The sequence below is a fragment of the Manis pentadactyla genome, chromosome 9 (assembly GCF_030020395.1).
Source record: "Manis pentadactyla isolate mManPen7 chromosome 9, mManPen7.hap1, whole genome shotgun sequence".
NCBI classification, from domain to species: Eukaryota; Metazoa; Chordata; class Mammalia; order Pholidota; family Manidae; genus Manis; species Manis pentadactyla.
Window position 1 is genome coordinate 101,619,199 of NC_080027.1, and position 19,453 is coordinate 101,638,651.

Genomic DNA, 19,453 nt, shown 5'->3' on the forward strand with positions numbered 1-19,453 from the left:
AGGAACCTCCATACTGCTTTCCACAATGGTTGAACTAATTTATATTCCCACTAGCAGTGTAGGAGGGTTCTCCTTTCTCCACATCCTCGCTAACATTTGTTACTGTTTGTCTTTTGGATGGTGGCGATCCATACTGGTGTAAGCTAATATCTCATTGTGGTTTTAATTTGCATTTCTCTGGTGATTAGTGATATGGAGCATCTTTTCACCTGCCTGTTGGCCATCTAAATTTCTTCTTTGGAGAACTGTCTGTTCGTATCCCCTGCCCATTTTTTAATTGAATTATTTGCTTTTTGCTTGTTGAGGTGCATGAGCTCTTTATATATTTTGGATGTCAGCCCTATATCGGATATGTCATTTATGAATATTTTCTCCCATACTGTAGGATGTCTTTTTGTTCTATTGATGATCTCCTTTGCTGTACAGAAGCTTTTCAGCTTGATATAGTCCCACTTGTTCATTTTTGCTTTTGTTTACCTTGCCTGGGGAGATATGTTCATGAAGAAGTTGCTCATGTTTATGTCCAAGAGATTTTTGCCTATGTTTTTTTCTAAGAGTTTTATGGGTTCATGACTTATATTCAGGTCTTTGATCCATTTTGAAATTTACTTTTGTGTATGGGGTTAGACAATGATCCAGTTTCATTCTCTTACATGTAGCTGTCCAGTTTTGCCAGCACCATCTGTTGATGAGGCTGTCATTTCCCCATTGTATATCCATGGCTCCTTTATCATATATTAATTGACCGTATATGTTTGGGTTAATATCTGGGCTCTCTATTCTGTTCCACTGGTCTGTGGCTCTGTTCTTGTGCCAGTACCAAATTGTCTTGATTACTGTGGCTTTGTAGTAGAGCTTGAAGTTGGGAAGTGAGATCCCCCTGCTTTATTCTTCCTTCTCAGGATTGCTTTGGCTACTTGGGGTCTTTTGTGGTTCCATATGAATTTTAGAACTATTTGTTCCAGTTTGATGAGGAATGCTGTTGGTATTTTGATAGGAGTTGTATTGAATCTGTAGATTGTTTTAGGCAGGATGGCCATTTTGACAAATTAATTCTTCTAGCCAAGAGCATGGGATGAGTTTCCATTTGTTAGTGTCCTCTTTAATTTCTCTTAAGAGTGTCTTGTAGTTTTCAGGGTATAGGTCTTTCACTTCCTTGGTTAGGTTTATTCTGAGGTATTTTATTCTTTTTGATGCAATTGTGAATAGAATTGTTTTCCTGATTTCTCTTTCTGTTAGTTCATCATTAGTGTACAGGGAAGCAACAGATTTCTGTGTATTAATTTTGCATCCTGCAACTTTGCTGAATTCAGATATTAGATCTAGTAGTTTTGGAGTGGATTCTTTAGGGTTTTTTTATGTACAATATCATGTCATCTGCAGGCTGTCACACTTTAAACTGCATCAGCTTGGTGTAATTTATTGGGTATCTCTGGTTTTCTTTTGCATTCCCAGATTATTATTGAGGTTGAGTATTTTGTAATTTCTCATTGCTGTATTACTGTCCCTCCCCACCCCTAAGTATTGATTTACAGGCAGTCAATAGTTGGTAATAATTCTTTGTTGGCTGAATGTGTTGCAAATACTTCTTTTAGTCTTTGGCTTTTGTAACATATAGTTTATAGTCTCTCAGTATATTTAATTTTTTAAATTTAATCCAGCCAAATGTATCAGCCTTTTTTTAAAGTGATTTATTCTTTCTTCATCTTGTCAAATCCTTTTATGGCCTGAATCATGAAGATGTTTTCCTATATTTTCTTAAAAAGTTTGTTTTATGCCTTGATGTTTTTACATCCACCTTAAAACTTTTATGTAAATGGTATTTCCTGTTAATGATTTTGCAGAAACAATAAACTGCATCTAAAAATAACTTCCTTTAATGTATATATTATGTTAACTTAGATTTTAAGGTGGATGTACTACAACTATAGTATTTATTAATTTATACAGTATGTATGAGTAATTGCTTCCTTAGGATATAATACAAGGTTTTTTACAACTATACTTACATTGTTGATGTGTAGGAATGCATCCTGTGGTGCTTAGGTCGAGATCAATTCTTTCAGGAGAAACTCAACTTTTAAGTAAACCAAAGTTTTCTTTTTAGATTTTTTTGTTTTCTCAAAATATTATTTATCATTCATTATAAAATTAGACTTTAATTTGACAGAATATTTGTTATTTGCTTCTGTAATTTATTTAATGTTTTCTCTGTATTCTTTGAGAGTTGAAATCTGTTTATTTTGATATTTCTTTCAGAGTTCTGATTATACAAAACCAGGAGAAATTGACCCTTCATCTGTAATAGGTCCCAAAGACCCAGAAGATATACCAACTTTTGATGAATGGAAAAAGAAAGTTATGGAAGTAGAAAAAGAAAAAAGTAAGGAAACACTATGATTCTTCTTTTGTGTTCAAAGGGTCTGGTTTAAGTATGCATTTCTCTTTTTAATGGGCAAAATAAAACTTAAATTCCATTTTTATTAATTATTAAATAAGGATTAAATAGATAAAGTGGGCAAAGCAGTAGTTTTCATCTCAATCTTTAAGAAGATTGAGGAATGGAAAGTTCTAAGCCATAAAGCTTCAAAGTATTAAAGTATTATTACACTTTATTTTTGCTGTTGTAGAATAAGTCTGAGTAATAAATTCTTAATATTGGGGTTAGAGTTAGAAGGATAGTATTCATCCTTAATGTAATAAAATATATATGCAAAAATTTTTGATTCTCATGGATTAGGTTCATTTTGTGAATTATATTACTTAGACACAAATCAAATAATGTGGATTTTGTAGTTAATTTGTTTATTGGGGATATTTTAAAGCTATTGAGGTGAAGTATTTTGAACTTCTTAGGCGTTTTTAAAAATACTCTTAAACATTGAAACCTATTCTTCTCTAGACAGCAGCTTGTTGCTTTTGAGATCATTGTTTGCTGGGGGTGTTTTCAATCACCATCATTATAAATACATATGTTTATAATAAGGTTTGTCTGCAGGTCAGTCAATGCATCCATCTTCTGGTGGAGGTCTACATGCCACGAAAAAGGTCCAGAAAAATCGAAATAATTATGCCTCAGTAGAATGTGGTGCCAAAATTTTGGCAGCTAATCCAGAAGCCAAGGTACTTAAATATAGAATTCTTCTATACAAATAGGAGACTAGTAACTTTATTAAATAAAGACAGTGGTTTGCTGGGAAACTAATTTTAATACAATTTTTCCCTACCCTACTAATAAATGCAGGATTATGCTTTTAAAGACATTTTCTTGTGTGAATTCTTAGTTATATTGGTTGATACATTGCACCCTGTGTTTTGTTTTTGTTTTTGTTTTTCTTTTAAAGACTTAATTTTTTTTTTGAGCAGCAAAATTGAGAGGCTGGTATGATTTCTCATATGACCCCTCGTCCCACACATGCACAGCCTTCCTCAGTGTCAGCATATCCCTCACCAGAGTGGTGCATTTCCTACAGCTGATGAATGTACACTGACATATTATCATCACCCAGCGTCCATAGTTTACATTAACGTTCATGCTTACTATACATTCTGTGAGTTTGGACAAATGGATAATGACATGTATCCACTGTTACACTGTCATACAGAGTATTTTTATTATTCTAAAAATTCTCTTTTTCTGTGTTCCTCCATCTATTCATCTCTTCTTCCCCCAACTCTTAGCAACCATTGATCTTTTTACTGTCTCCATAGTTTTATCTTTCCCATAATGTCATATAGTTGGAATCATACTGTATGTAGCCTTTTCAGATTGGTTTCTTTGACTTAGTAATATGCATTTAAGTTTTGTCCATGTCTTCATGGCTAGAGAGCTCATTTCTTTTTAGTGCTGAATAACTAACATTGTTATAATATTGTCTTGATGGGCCACTATTCATTTATCCATTCACCTACTGAAGGGCATGCACCCTACCTTTTAACTTTTAAAACCTGTGTGAAATTTTAAAAAGGAAATAGTAATAGAAAAACATTTTTTCTTTATAGTAACAAATGTTTTATTTTAGATGTTTTGTTATAAGGCCAACTTAGCACTATAGACATAATGGTAAATTTTAGACATTTTTATGCTTTCTTCCCAAATGAGTGTTTCACAGTCTTAGGTGTATTATAAGATCTAAAAATACATAAATCCTGGAAAACTTTAGAGTTGAATTAAATATTTTTCCTTAAGTAATTTATTCCCTTCCCCCTTTTTAAAATAGAGCACATCTGCTATTCTTATAGAAAATATGGATCTTTATATGTTGAATCCTTGCAGCACTAAAATTTGGTAAGTAATATAAAATTTAATTAAGCACATTCTATATATGTACATACCCTGCTAAGCTTTTATGTTAGGATTAGATTGATTTGCTCATGTTGTCACTTAATAAGCACTTACGCTTGATAGGTGCTGATGGTGTATGTATCTTATGTCCTGCAATATAAAATTGAAGACAATGCCTTTCTTTTTTTTTTTTTGTCCCAAGAATGGGCTTTTACAAAATGTCAAAAATTACCTCGTACCAACTGCTGGTCATTGGCTGGGGTTTTGAACATTGTATGACAATACTTAGACTACAAAATTGCTTTACAAATACAGTTTTGTTAAAACTTGACATACATTAATATTTCTTTTTAGTACTTTAAAAAATACCAGTTTGGACATAAAGGAAGAGTGGGAGAAATGGCATCTGGTCAGGAATACGAATGTCCACAACTGCAAGGGGTTTTCTTTACACTGGCCACAGTGCATTTATTAACACCACCACCCTTGAAAATTGGGTTTTCTTATTAGAGTCCCCTAAAAGTTCCCATGCTGGTTACATGTAAATAGTCACATATATATATACAGTGAAGCCAGTTTCTTCAGAGGCAGGCAGGGTTATAGTGCTAGATAAATGCCACTTCTTTTGTGCTACTGACTCATTGTCAAACTCTGTACCATTTCCATTACTTGTAAGTTGCTTCTATCCTGCTTCTTAGTTCCTTCTTTGTGATGACCCAAAAGAATAAGAGGATTTAAAACAGGGTTGTTTTTCCCCTGTGGTTTAACAAAGAATTCCAGTGTCCCTTGGGGGAAATTTCTAAGAAAAGCTCACTTTGTTTCTTGTGAGCTTCTCAAGGAGGTTAGTGGTGACTTTTTGGTAAGAAAATGCAGTTTGTGTGGCTGGTGAGGTATAATCCAAAGCAAAAGCAGGGACAAAAACGGACTTTCCAAAGCATTGCTCCTCCTGCTGGTTCTCCGTGTTGACGAAGGAAGTTTTGTGTGTCTCAGGTCTCCTGGCTAACAGCAGAGGTGCTGAACAACTCCATGGTTTTCAACAATGCCTTTCTTTTTAAGGAGGTCACAAAGCAGTGACAGATCTAGTAAAGCAATTAAGAAATGGCATAAAAAGTACTGCTGAAAGGGTTTTAGGAACAGAGATGTTAAGTAACTACAAGAGAGGATGAGAGAGGGCTTCCTGAAAGAGGTATAATTTCTGAGCTGCATCTTGAAAGATTCATAGGAAGTCTTAGATAAGAGAAGCAGAGGTATTTAGGAACTGTAAGAATAAGGAGACAGTGCTAAAAGGAGCAATGGTTCATCTGGACAACTACAAATAGAAACAACCTGAAGAAGTTACCTTTGTCATGACAAGAATAAAGATACAGTTAGAGTAATCATGGAAGGTGAGTTAGTTTAGCAATAACCAGGCCATCCAATGCTGGGTATACCCATCTTAAAATATGTTGAAGTTTATCTTACAGGTTATAAGGAGGGTAGTGTTTGTTTTATGTAAGGGGGTGACATGATCTCACTGGCATTTTAAGAAGGCTTGTCCTCAAAGCATGGCCCAGAGCAGAATGTAGTTAGAAGCAGGGAAACCAGTTAGGAACCTGTTGTTGTGGCTCAAGTGAGAAATGAGGATTTTAACTAAGGCACTGGCCATTTTATACGGAAGAGGAGGGTAAAGAAAAGATATATAGCAGACTAAAGTTACAGCTCTTAGTAATTGGATGTGAAAAGAGAGGCATCTAGGAAATCTCCCAGTTTTTGGCTTCACTGCTTGGATTTGTGATTCTATCACTAACTAAGAATATAGGAAAAGGAACAGATTTATGGGGGGAAATATATGTGATATACCAACAGTTTTCTTAGAGTACTTGTTTTTATTGCTCAAAAGCAGCTATTTAAAAAAGAATTGAGGTGAATCACCACCATCAATTTACTAAATATATATTAAATTTTTTTTTAATTTAAAGAGAAACTCTTTAAACTTTAAAGATAATGTTTATTCTTTTCTATTCTAAGACTGAACTCCTTTTGATGATACGTGTATTTTGGTTCAATTTAAAAATTAACACCAAACCAAGAGTTTTGAGGGATAATTTTAAAAACTTAATATTTGCCTGTAAATTGAATTTGAGGAACTGGTTATCTGAGATTATAATCAAAATGTTATTTTTAGGTTTTTGTTTTTATTTGTAAAAACCTCTACAGTCAATAGCAACTCAGGTTTTTTGCCCTAAAATTTTGTATTTCAAGCAAAGATACGCTGGGATGAAGTTATACAAGGTAATCATTTTGTTTTATTCTAGCTTGCAGAGTAAGTGATCATAGTTACCTATTTGTATTTTAATATTTCTGCCAGACAGCATGTATTTGTGTATATATGTTGACTGTATATTTTATTCTTTGCTTATTTATGTTTGTGTCTTTTCATCAAATAATTAAAGAACCTCAGAACACTTTTAACTGATTTCACCTGATGTAAAAGGGTTGGCCCAGCTAAATTAGGACTACACAGTCTCACTATAGCTTATAAGTCTTTTATATCTGGTTGAATAAGAAGTGTATTCATTACCCTTGCCCCTTTGTTTTTTCTTTTAAACTTTAGAATGATCTTGTCAAATTCTATAAAAAATCATGCTGACAGTTTTATTGGAATTGTATCAAATCTCTGTGGATTTCAGGGTAATTGACATTTTAGAATTTTGAGTCTTCCTATTTGTCCATTCACTCACTCATTCAATTAATTAATTCATTCATTCCATGTTTATTGAGCACCTGTTATGTGATGCTGCTAGTACTGGAATAATATTGTTTCACAAAATAGGCTGAGCTCTCCGCTGCTAGGGAGCTTTTCATCTAGAAAGATGTCCTTCCCTGATCACTAATGAGATTGAGCATATTTTCATTGGCCAGTTTTTCCTCCCCCTCTGAAATGCTTGTCTTTTCCTGTCTTCTATTAATATATTTGTTTTTTTTTCTTATCTTCTAGAAATCAAGATATGACTTAGCAGTTTATCTTATAGAATGGATACAATGTAATAGTCTATCTTAACTGTGGAAAGGACACATAAGTTATGTCGCACATATTTTCTCCATTTTGTGACTTGTCTTTTCAGTTTCTTAATAGTGTCTTGATGAATGGAAACTTTTAAATTTAAAGTAGTTGAATGTATCTCTCTTATAATTTTGGATTTCTTAAAATTTTGGATTTTTAAATGATCTGACATTAAAATATATTATCTTTTCTCTAGATCTAAAAACTTTTGTATTTCACATTTAGGTTTGTAATCCCAGTGGAATAGTTATATGGTAAATAGGAGGGATTCATTTTCCCCTCCCCATTTTTCCATTTAGGTAATCATTTATTCAGTAGTTCACAGTTTTCCTTTTGATTTACAGTCCTTCCTTTATCATAAGATTTCCTTATATGGGTTTGTTTCTGTACTCTGTTCTTTTCTACTGGTCAGTTTAATGACCTTCAGTAATACCCATCTTTCTTTAGATTTACAGATCTTAACCTCTGGCAGGGTAAGTTTTTGCACCATAGTCTTCACGACTAACTTGGTATTTTTCTTCTTCTGTTTCTTTAAAGTATTAGACTTACCCTGTTGAGTTCCCCAAAATACCATGTCAGATTTTGTTTGGAATTATATTGAATATTAGATGACTTTCAGATACTGAGTTTTCTCTACAATATTGAGTTTAATCTATAAATAGGACATATCTTTAAGTTGTGTTTAATGTCTTTCGGTAAGGTTGTTATTACTAATTTAAAATTGTTTCCTGAAAGTATGGTGTATCTTTTGTTAAATTCATTTGTACCGTAGATACGTTCTAAGTATGGAACTCTACTGTAAAACCATCTGGACCTGTGGGAAGCTGTTAATTTTAAAATAAGTGTGCAATTTAAAAAATTAATACATTCACATGGTCAACCCCAGGAAGGTATTAGAAAGGGTGCTAAGGGAGTTAACAGTTGAAATGTCCTTTGATCTCTGTCATCTGTCTCTCTATTCAGTATTAAATTTTAAAACATCTTTTTAATTTCTGTGCAAGACAGGTTCTTATTTACCTCCCACTTTATCTATCTATCTATCATTTATTTTTTAAAAATTTTTATTAAGGTCTTATTGATATACACTCTTATGAAAGCTTCACATTAAAAAAAATGTGGTTACTACATTTACCCACATTATCAAGTCGCTACCCATACCCCAGTGCAGTCACTGTCCATCAGTGTACTAAGATGCCAATGATTCACTGTTTGCCTTCTCTGTACTACACTGTTTTTCCCATGACCCCGCCACACCATGTGTACTAAACATAATACCCCTCAATTCCCTTCTACCTCTCTCCCCACCCACCCTCCCACACCCCTTCCCTTTGGTAACTCCTAGTCCCTTCTTGGAGTCTGTGAGTCTTCTGTTCCCTCAGTTTTGCTTCGTTGTGATACTCCACAAATGAGGGAAATCATTTGGCACTTGTCTTTCTCCACCTGGCTCATTTCACTGAGCATAGTATCCTCCAGCTCCATCTCTGTTGTTGCAAATGGTAGGATTTATTTATTTATTATGGCTGAATAGTATTCCATTGTATATGTACCACATCTTCTTTATCCATTCATCTACTGATGGACACTTAGGTTGCTTCCATATCTTGGCTATGGTAAATAGTGCTGTGATAAACATAGGGATGCATATGTCTTTTTGAATCAGAAGTTGTATTCTTTGGGTAAATTCCAAGGAGTGGGATTCCCAGGTCAAATGGTATTTCTGTTTTGAGTTTTTTGAGCAACCTCCATATTGCTTTCCACAATGTTTGAACTAGCTTACATTCCCACCTGCAGTGTAGGAGGGTTCCCCTTTCTCCGCATCCTCGCCAGCATTTGTTGTTCTTAGTCTTTTTGATGCTGTCCATCATTACTAGTGTGAGGTGATATCTCATTGTGGTTTTAATTTGCATTTCCCTGATGATTAGTGATGTGGAGCATCTTTTCATGTTTCTGTTAGCCATCTGAATTTCTTCTTTGGAGAATTGTCTCTTCATATCCTCTGCCCATTTTTTAATTGGGTTACTTGCTTTTGGGTGTTGAGGTGTGTGAGTTCTTTATATATTTGGGATGTTAACCCCTTGTCGGATATGTCATTTATGAATATATTCTCCCATACTGTAGGATGTCTTTTTGTTCTACTGATGGTGTCCTTTGCCGTACAGAAACTTTTTAGTTTGATGTAGGCCCATGTGTTCATTTTTGCTTTTGTTTCCCTTGCTCGAGGAGATACCTTCAGGAAGAAGTTACTCATGCTTGTATTCAGGAGATTTTTGCCTGTGTTGTCTTCTAAGAGTTTTATGGTTTCATGACTTACATTCAGGTCTTTGATCCTTTTCGAGTTTACTTTTGTGTATGGTATAAACAATAATCCAGTTTCATTCTCTTGCATATAGCTGTCCAGTTTTGCTAACATCAGTTGTTGAATAGGCTGTCATTTCCCCATTTTATGTCCCTGGCTCCTTTATCATATATTAATTGACCATATATGGTTGGGTATATATCAGGGCTCTCTAGTCTGTTCCATTGGTCTATGGGTCTGTTCTTGTGCCAGTACCAAATTGTCTTGATTACTGTGGCTTTGTAGTAGAGCTTGAAGTTGGGGAGCATAATCCCCCCAGCTTTATTCTTCCTTCTCAGGATTGCTTTGGCTATTTGGGGTCTTTTTGTGGTTCCATATGAATTTTATAACGATTTGCTCTAGTTCATTGAAGAATGCTGTTGGTATTTTGATAGAAATTGCATTGAATCTGTAGATTGCTTTACGCAGGATGACCATTTAGACAATATTAATTCTTCCTATCTATGAGGATGGGATGTGTTTCCATTTATTGGTATCTTCTTTAATTTCTCTCATGAGTGTCTTGTAGTTTTCAGGATATAGGTCTTTCAGTTCCTTGGTTAGGTTTATTCCTAGGTATTTTATTCTTTTTGATGCAACTGTGAATGGAATTGTTTTCCTGATTTCTCTTTCTGCTAGTTCATTGTTAGTATGTAGTAATGCCACAAATTTCTGTGTATTAATTTTGCATCCTGCAACTTTGCTGAATTCAGATATTAGATCTAGTAGTTTGGAGTGGATTCTTTAGGGTTTTTTATGTACAATATCGTGTCATCTGCAAACATGGACAGTTTAACTTCTTCCCTGCCAATCAGGCTACCTTGTATACCTTCAGGAAGAAGTTGTATTTCTTTGTGTTGTCTAAGGTCCATGTCTAGGACCTCCAGTACTATGTTGAATAGAAGTGAGGAGAGTGGGAATCCTTGTCTTGTTACCGATCTTAAAGGAAAAGCTTTCAGCTTCTCACTGTCAAGTATAATGTGGGCTGTGGGTTTGTCATTTATGGCCTTTATTATGTTGAGGTACTTGCCCTCTGTTCCCATTTTGTTGAGAGTTTTTATCATGAATGAATGTTGAATTTTGTCGAATGCTTTTTCAACATCTGTGGAGATGATCATGTGGCTTTTGTCCATCTTTTTGTTGATGTGGTGGATGATGTTGATGGATTTTTTAATGTTTTACCATCCTTGCATCCCTGGAATAAATCCTACTTGATCATGAAGGATGATCTTTTTGATGTATTTTTGAATTCGGTTTGCTAATATTTTGTTGAGTATTTTTGCTTCTATGTTCATCAGGGATATTGGTCTGTAATTTTCTTTTTTTGTGGTGTCTTTGCCTGGTTTTGGTATTAGAGTGATGCTGGCCTCATAGAATGAGTTTGGAAGTATTCCCTCCTCTTCTACTTTTTGGAAAACTTTAAGGAGATAAGGAGAATGGGTATTAGCTCTTCTTTAAATGATTGATACAATTCAGCGGTGAAGCCATCTGGTCCAGGAGTTTTGTTTTCAGGTAGTCTTTTGATTACCAATTCAATTTCATTGATGGTAATTGGTCTGTTTAGATTTTCTGTTTCTTCCTTGGTCAGTCTTGGAAGGTTGTATTTTTCTAGAATGTTGACCATTTCTTCTAGGTTATCCAGTTTTTTAGCATATAATTTTTCATAGTATTCTCTAATAATTCTTTGTATTTTTGTGGTTTGCGTAGTGATTTTTCCTTTATCATTTCTGATTCTGTTTATGTGAGTAGACTCTCTTTTTTTTAAGTCTGGCTAGGGGTTTATCTATTTTTATTTTCTCAAAGAACCAGGTCTTGCTTTCATTGATTCTTTCTATTATTCTTGATTTTATTTATTTCTGCTCTAATCTTTCTTATGTCCCTCTTTCTGCTGACATTGGGTCTTATTTGTTCTTTTTCTAGTTTCATTAATTGTGCGTTTAGACTGCTCATATGGGATTGTTCTTCTTTCCTGAGGTAGGCCTGTATTGCAATATACTTTCCTCTTAGCACATCCTTCACTGCATCCCTCAGATTTTGTGGTGTTGAATTATTGTTGTCATTTTTCTTCATTTATTGCTTGATCTCTGTTTTTGTTTGGTCATTGATTGATCCATTGGTTATTTAGAAGCATGTTCTGAAGCCTTCATGTGTTCGTGGGATTTTTCATTTTCTTTGCATAATTTATTTCTAGTTTCATACTTTTGTGGTCTGAAAAACTGGTTGGTACAATTTTAAATTTTTTTGAATTTACCAAGGCTCTTTTTGTGGCCTAGTATATGATCTATTCTTGAAAATGTTCCATGTGCACTTGAGAAGGATGTGTATTCTGCTGCTTTTGGGTGTAGAGTTCTGTAGATGTCTGTTAGGTCCATCTGTTCTAATGTGTTGTTAAGTGCCTCTGTCTCTTTACGTATTTTCTGTCTGCTTGGTCTATCCTTTGGAGTGAGTGGTATGTTGAAGTCTCCTGGAATGAATGCATTGCATTCTGTTTCCCCTTTTAATTCTGTTAGTATTTGTTTTACATATGTAGGTGCTCCTGTGTTGGGTGCATAGATATTTATGATGGTTATATCTTCTTGTTGGATTGACCCTTTTATCATTATGTTAAGCCCTTCTTTGCCTCTTGTGACTTTCTTTGTTTTGAAGTCTATTTTGTCTGATGCAAGTACTGTAACTCCTGCTTTTTTCTCCCTATTAGTTGCATGAAATATCTTTTCTATCCCTTCGCTTTTAGTCTGTGTATGATCTTTGGGTTTAAAGTGAGTCTCTTGTAGGCAGCATATAGTTGGGTCTTGTTTTTTTATCCATTCAGTGACTCTATCTATGTCTTTGTTTGGTGCATTCAGACCATTTACATTTAGGGTGATTATCAGTAGGTATATACTTGTTGCTATTGCAGGCTTTAGATTCGTGGTTACCAAAGGTTCAAGGTTAATTTCCTTACTATCTAAGAGTCTAACTTAACTCACAATATACTATTACAAACACAGTCTAAAGGTTGTTTTTTTCCTCCTCCTTTTTCTTTCTCCTCCATTCTTTATTAGGTATCATATTCTATACTCTTTGTCTATCCCTTGATTGACTTTGGGAGAGTTGATTTAATTTTACATTTGCTTAGTAATTAACTGTTGTACTTTCTTTACTGTGGTTTTATTACCTCTGGTGACAGCTATTAAACCTTAGGAACACTTCCATCTATAGTAGTCCCTCCAAAATACACTGTAGAGATGGTTTGTGGGAGGTAAATTCTCTCAGCCTTTGCTTATCTGGAAATTGTTTAATCCCTCCTTCAAATTTAAATGATAATCTTGGCAGATAAAGTAATCTTGGTTCGAGGCCCTTTTGCTTCATTGCATTAAATATATCATGCCACTCCCTTCTGGCCTGTAAGGTTTTTGCTGAGAAGTCTGATGATAGCCTGCTGGGCTTTCCTTTGTATATGATCTTATTTCTCTGTCTGGCTGCTTTTAATAGTCTGTCCTTATCCTTGATCTTTGCCATTTTAATTACTGTGTGTCTTGGTCGTGTTGTCTTCCTTGGGTCCCTTGTATTGGGAGATCTGTGCACCTCCATGGACTGAGAGACTATCTCCTTCTCCAGGTTGGGGAAGTTTTCAGCAATTACCTCCTCAAAGACACTTTCTATCCCTTTTTCTCCCTCTTCTTCTGGGACCCCTATAATGCGAATATTGTTCCGTTTGGATTGGTCACACAGTTTTCTCAATATTCTTTCATTCTTAGAGATTCTTTTTTCTCTCTGTGCCTCAGCTTCTTTATTTTCCTCTTCTCTAATTTCTATTTCATTCATTGTCTCCTCCACTGTATCTAATCTGCTTTTAAAACTTTCTATTGTATGTTACATTTCTGATACTGTGTTCTGTAATGATTGGATCTCTGACCGGAATTCATTCCTGAGTTCTTGAATATTTTTCTGTACCTCTGTGAGCATGTTCATGATTTTTATTTTGAAATCTCTTTCAGGAAGATTCATGAGGTCGATTTCATTTGAATTTTTCTCAGGTGTATTTGTAATTTTGCTTTGAACCAGATTCCTTTGATGTTTTATAATTTGTCTGTGGTGCCCTCTAGTGCCCAGAAGCTCTACTCTCTGGAGCTGCTCAGCTCCTGGAGCAATGTCAGGGGTCACAGGGGAGCGATGTTCTTGCTTGGGTGGAGGAAAGAGCTGTTTCCTGCTTTCCTGCTGCTATGCTTGTCTCCTCTGCCAGAACCAGTGGGCTGAACACACAGGTGCATGCCTCTATGCTTTGTGTTTGTAGCTGCTGTAGGCGGGGCTTCCCTCTGGCTGGGCTCCCTTATTTGTTTGCGAGCCTGAGCCAGGTACAGGCTAGCCAGGAGGAAGACACTGCAAGCTGATATCACGGTGGGGGGGCCTTAGAGCTGCATAGCCAGCCAGGGAGATGAAACATCTGAAGATCGTTTAAGCTTCCAACCTGCTAGGCAGCGTGCAGCTGGACAATTTTGTCTACCTGTCCTTTCTCCTGAGCAGTAAGCTCCATGCAATCCTTGCCCCTTTAGCAGCCCTCTTGCTGTTAGGGAGTCTCTCAGACTGCTCACCTTTCTTTTGTCCCAGAGCAGCTGGATATGGATCCCTGCTTTCCACAAGTGGCTGGAATCTCAGTCTCTCCAGGAATTCTGCCTGTCTTAGCTTTCCAACCCCCTATTCACGAGAGTACCATGAAAGCACCATGAAATGTAGGTTTGGGCTCCTAGAGCAGATCTCTGGAGTTAGGAATTTAGCAGTCCCAAGCCTCCACTCCCTCCCTGCTCTGTTTCTCTTCCTTCCACTGGTGAGCCAGGGTGGGGGAAAGGCTTGGGTCCTGCCAGGCCATGGCTTTGGTACATTACCCTGTTATGTGAGGTTTATTCTTTTCTTCAGGTGTATGCAGTTTGGTGCAGTTATCTTTCCTGTTGCTCTTTCAGGATTAGTTGTATTAATTATGTTTTCGTATTATATGCGGTTTTAGGAGGAAGCCTCTCTCTCACCTCTCACGCTGCCATCTTTAATCTTCATCTTTCTCTTTAATTCAGAGAAAAATTTTCCATTCTTTTTCATAGCTGCATAAAATTCCATTATATTGGTCTACCAAGATTTAACTGGTTCTCTGTTGATGAATACTTGGATTGTTTATAATCTTTTGCCATGACAGACTATTACTGCAGATAAGCTTGTGCATGCACCATTTTGTACTTGTATGAGTAGATGGTAAGGTTTTTAAATGACATTTAAAATAAATACTAAAAAGACTATTTAGGTTTTCTATTTCTTGAGTTATTTTTGGTAAATTATATTTTTCTAGGAATTTTTGTTAGTCCATTTTCAGAGTTTTTGTAATAAAGTTGTTTATGGTATTCCATTGTTATTTAAAGGTCTTTTAAAAAATCCCTAATACTTTATGCCTTCTGCTTTAATTTCCACAGTTTATTTTGGCCTTAATGATTCCCTCTGTCATGTCTTTTATTTTGTTTTGTGGATTTCAGCTTGAATCTTTAAGATTTTTTTTCAAGTATACACATTAAAGTTGTATATTTTTCCCTTAATTGTATAATGTAAATTTTGACACATGGTTTTATCAAACTACTCTTGTGTCTAGATCTATTAGTTCACTGATCTTTTAAATTCGTGACCAATAAATAATCAAGAGAAGCCTATTGAAATTGGATTTGTCAACATTTATACATACTTGTATTAATTTGCATACAGTGTTCTCTGCTTCTACAAATGCATTAAAAAAATGAGGCAGAAAAATGAAAGAGCATTTTAAAATCAACTTTAATGAGGAATAATTATATACACACTATTTTATATATTATGAGGGTACTTATTACATAATACAAGTTTTAGAATTGTTAAATATTCCTAGTAAATTGACTCTCCATACCTGGTAATACATTTGAATATATCTGAAAACTTATTTTATCTGATGTTAATATAGCTTTAGAAATGGAGAACATTGTATGCAAAAAAAAGGTGTGGGAGAATTATCTTTTTATTTTCTTCTCAATGTTCTTTTAGGTTTATTTTCTCCATTGTAAATAACAAGCCAAGTCTTAGTGTGGTTTTCTTTAATTCTCTCTCCCCAGGGTATTGTGGTGATATGGAAAATATTTAGGCTTTGGGGCCAGATAGATTTTTGACTTTAGCTGCATTACTTACTGAATAAATAACTCTGCTGCCTTAACAGAAACCAAATAACTGTGGTTTAAATAAAATTGACATTTAATTTTCTCTGACATAAAAGCTCAAGCTGGTAGGTGGTACAGGGGTGTACTTACCAGCATTAAAGGATCCACACACTTTGATGTTTCTTTGCCTCCTCTTGTGGTGTTGCTGCCTTTGTTGCTGAGATGATTTGTAACTACCACATCCTCGTTCTGGCCTGTAACATGGGAGAAAGGGAATGGAGAGGTCGCAGCTTCCTTTTAAAGGATTGACCTGGAAATTGAACTGGGCACTTTTGCCCCATCACCCAGAACTAAGTAGCATGGCCAAGTCTGGGAAATACAGTCTTTGATGGGTGGCCATATACTCATCTACACCTTTGGGAAGTTTTTTTACTAAAAGACTGAAGAGAAGAATGTGAAGTGACCGATTAGTGTTTATTGAATGACTCTATAAAATGGAGATAATGTCCTTTGCAGTTTGGTTGCAAGAATTAAATCTAAGGATGGATGTAAATCATCTGACATGTTGACATGTGTCTGATCCAGAGTAAGCATTCAGCATATGTTACATGGCTTCTTTTCATGGACTTTTCTCTGAAACCTAATTGTTTTTACCATGTCCTGGAATTGGTTCTGTTATTCTCCAAGGTTAAACACAGTGTTAATTTGAATGCTTTGGATGTATTTAGCATATAAGTTTCATTTAATATAATAGTTTATTCAAGTGTTGATTAGAATACTTATTTTCCCAAAATGCCATGCTTTATGCAGTTTTATTTTATGCACTTAGTGCCATACTTTTAAGTTTTCCTAAGCAACAGTATTTTGTGGCCTCTTTCTGAGTTCATAAATATAGGTCTCTAGTGCTAGTGTCATTTTTTTAAAAACAGCTTTATGGAAGCACAGTTGATATATAACAAACTACATGTAAAATAAACTTCAGTATGTCAAAGTGTACATGTTTGGGTAAGTTTTGACATTGATACATCCATGAAACCATTACTACAATAAAGATAATGAACATACCCATCTCCTTAAGTTTCCTCATTCCCTTTCTAATTTTCCCTCCCAATCCCCACCTTTATAGCAATTACAGATCTGTTTTCTATCATTATACATTAGTTTACATTTTCTAGATTTTTATGTAAATGGAATGTATACTTTCTACTACCATTTCTAATGACTGTTCAGTATTCCATTGTCTGGGTGAACCATAATTTATTAATTCTTTGTGCTAAACTTTTAGGATGACTTTCTTTTCCCTATTCTTACTGTGCTTTGATTTGTTAAAATATATATACAAGGGTGAAATATATTTAAATTTGGAGCTGTGTGTGTGTCCTTAGGATAAACTTCTAGAAGTGTATTGCTAAATCAAAGGGTAAGGTACTTTTTGAGAAAGTATAGAGTTGCCCCTTAAACATTTAAACCCCTGCACAGTTGAAAATCGTGTAACTTTTAACTCCTCTAAAACTTAACTACTTATAGCCTACTGCTGACCAGCAGTCTTACCGATAACATAAATACGATTAACATGTTTTATATGTTACATGTAATACTGTATTCTTAAAATAAAGTAAGCTAGAGAAAAGAAAATGTTTTTTTTTAATTGTCACATATTTCCAAAGATTTTTTTCAATATATTTGTTGAAAAAAACCATGTGTAAGTGGACCTGCACAGTCCAAATCTGTGTTAAGGTTTAGCTGTATATGCCTAACTGCCCTCTAGACTGGCTAGTCAGTTTATACTATTACTAGTTGTTCTTAGTGAAGTCCATCCTTCTTTAAGAATGGGCTTCGTCATTAAAAATATCTATCTATTTAAAAATATTGTAGAACAAAATTCATGTCTTGTTTTATTTATAGTTTCTTTTTCCTCAACTAATGATTGCTTGGGAAATACTTGAAGGGTGTTCTCTTATGGATATCTAAGGTAGCAAATCTTCCTCCTTACCAACATTTTTTAATGAGTAACTTAGTGGCAGTCTAGTTTATGCAGACTGTTAATGTCATGCTTAATGTGAACAGTTTTGTTGTTTGGATTATCTGAATAATTGTCTTGTGTTCTTTTTAAAGGTTTGTTATTGAACTTTGTGAACCAATTCAAGTTAAACAGCTTGATATTGCAAACTATGAGCTATTTTCTTCTACTCCTAAAGACTTTCTCGTTTCTATCAGTGACAGGTAAATTCTAAAGCTGGTTTCTACAGAGTTTATGTTGGATTTCCAGAATAAAAATTTTTAAATGTGTCACTTTTTTAAAACCTTAATCATGTTGCATTTTTATTTTAGTGTATCAATTTGTAAGAACAGGAATAATAATGCTGTAGTGTAGGCTGTTGTTCATCAGTTTACTTTCATTAACTCATATAGTGCTTATAATAACCATATATTATCCCTTTATAAGAAGAGAAAAGAGAAAAGGAGAGGTTCAGTAGCTTGCCCATGTCATACAACTTGTGAGTTGGAGAACCAAGAGTCAAGCCTAGATCACTGTGACTTCAAAGTTCTTACTTTGAATTATTATGCTCTATTGCTTCCAAACATTTCTTTAAAAAGTTATTAAAAATACATGAGCACTTCATTTTATATCATGCTTTTATTAATATCTTTTAAAAACCTTGTTTTGTGTTTGTGTGATTATAAGAAATACATTGTAAGGAATTGAGTAAGGAACTTAGTAAGGAACTACAATCCTGTCAACCCAAGATAACTATTACTAGCATTTTAATATATTGCTTCTGGTCTTTTCTGTGTATTTATATGTTTATTAATTCTACAAAAAGAGTTTCAGTTTTTTCTGCTTACATCCTGAGAATATCCTTTTGTCTTTTAAACGTCTTTTTAAATAAGTACTTCATTTTTTCCCTCCAATAGAGGTGTTTATTCATTCCATAAATACTTTGCCCATGATACGTCATGTAGGTTGCTCTTATTTATTTAACCATTCTTCTGTTGTTGATCGTTAAGGGCTTTCAGTGATATTTCTTCTCTCACCCTGTATTCAGCATTGCATATATACAATTTTAAAAAATAAGTTCTCAAGAGAATTGATTGAGAATTCTGTCCACTTTCCACTAACCTTGCTCAGATAATTTCCTTTTTTCTAAGCTGTAGGTTTCTTATATATCACATGGACATAACCAGCTTTGACAAATACTGTTTTTTGTTTTGCTGTGGTGACAGCACTCATGAGGGAGTCTTTAAATGCTGTAGTAAACAAAAATAATAGTTTTAGGCTTTTATATTAGATTTCCTTTTAAAGGCGGAACTACTATGTAAGACCTGTGAAATTTAAATACGATGGTAAAGGGTTTTTTCTGTTACCCTTCCTACCACTATTTTTTTTTTATGCTTGATAACATCGCATACTTGTCAGTACATGAAGAGTAGTACCTCCTCCAATCTCTTGGGTACTTTTTTGTTTTAAAACCTCTCGCTTACTTGAAAGGCCTCCCAAACTCCCAGGAAGCAGTCCTGGTCCTACTCTTGTCTTCTTGTCTTACTTTCTCTTTGATAGTGGTATGACTTTTCAGGATATTCTTTCCTTGTAAAGAGGAACCTGTCAGAGTTTAGTTACAAAATAAAATTGTATGTATTCAACTTAA

At 34.7% G+C, this 19,453-nt stretch overlaps 1 protein-coding gene across 4 annotated transcripts in view; it reads left to right on the forward strand.

The window, feature by feature from the left end:
• The window catches only part of SUCO (SUN domain containing ossification factor), a 102,577-nt gene that overhangs the window by 37,348 nt on the left and 45,776 nt on the right, over window positions 1-19,453 (forward strand). For all 4 annotated transcript variants that reach the window (XR_008999344.1, XM_036918465.2, XM_036918467.2 and 1 more), the window contains exons 7-10: window positions 2,260-2,383; window positions 2,999-3,123; window positions 4,221-4,288; window positions 17,922-18,029. Coding sequence is in view for 3 of the 4 variants with exons in the window: in XM_036918465.2 (XP_036774360.2) it covers window positions 2,260-2,383; window positions 2,999-3,123; window positions 4,221-4,288; window positions 17,922-18,029 (425 nt within the window). In the remaining variant the exon portion in view is untranslated. The remainder of the gene's footprint in view (window positions 1-2,259; window positions 2,384-2,998; window positions 3,124-4,220; window positions 4,289-17,921; window positions 18,030-19,453) is intronic.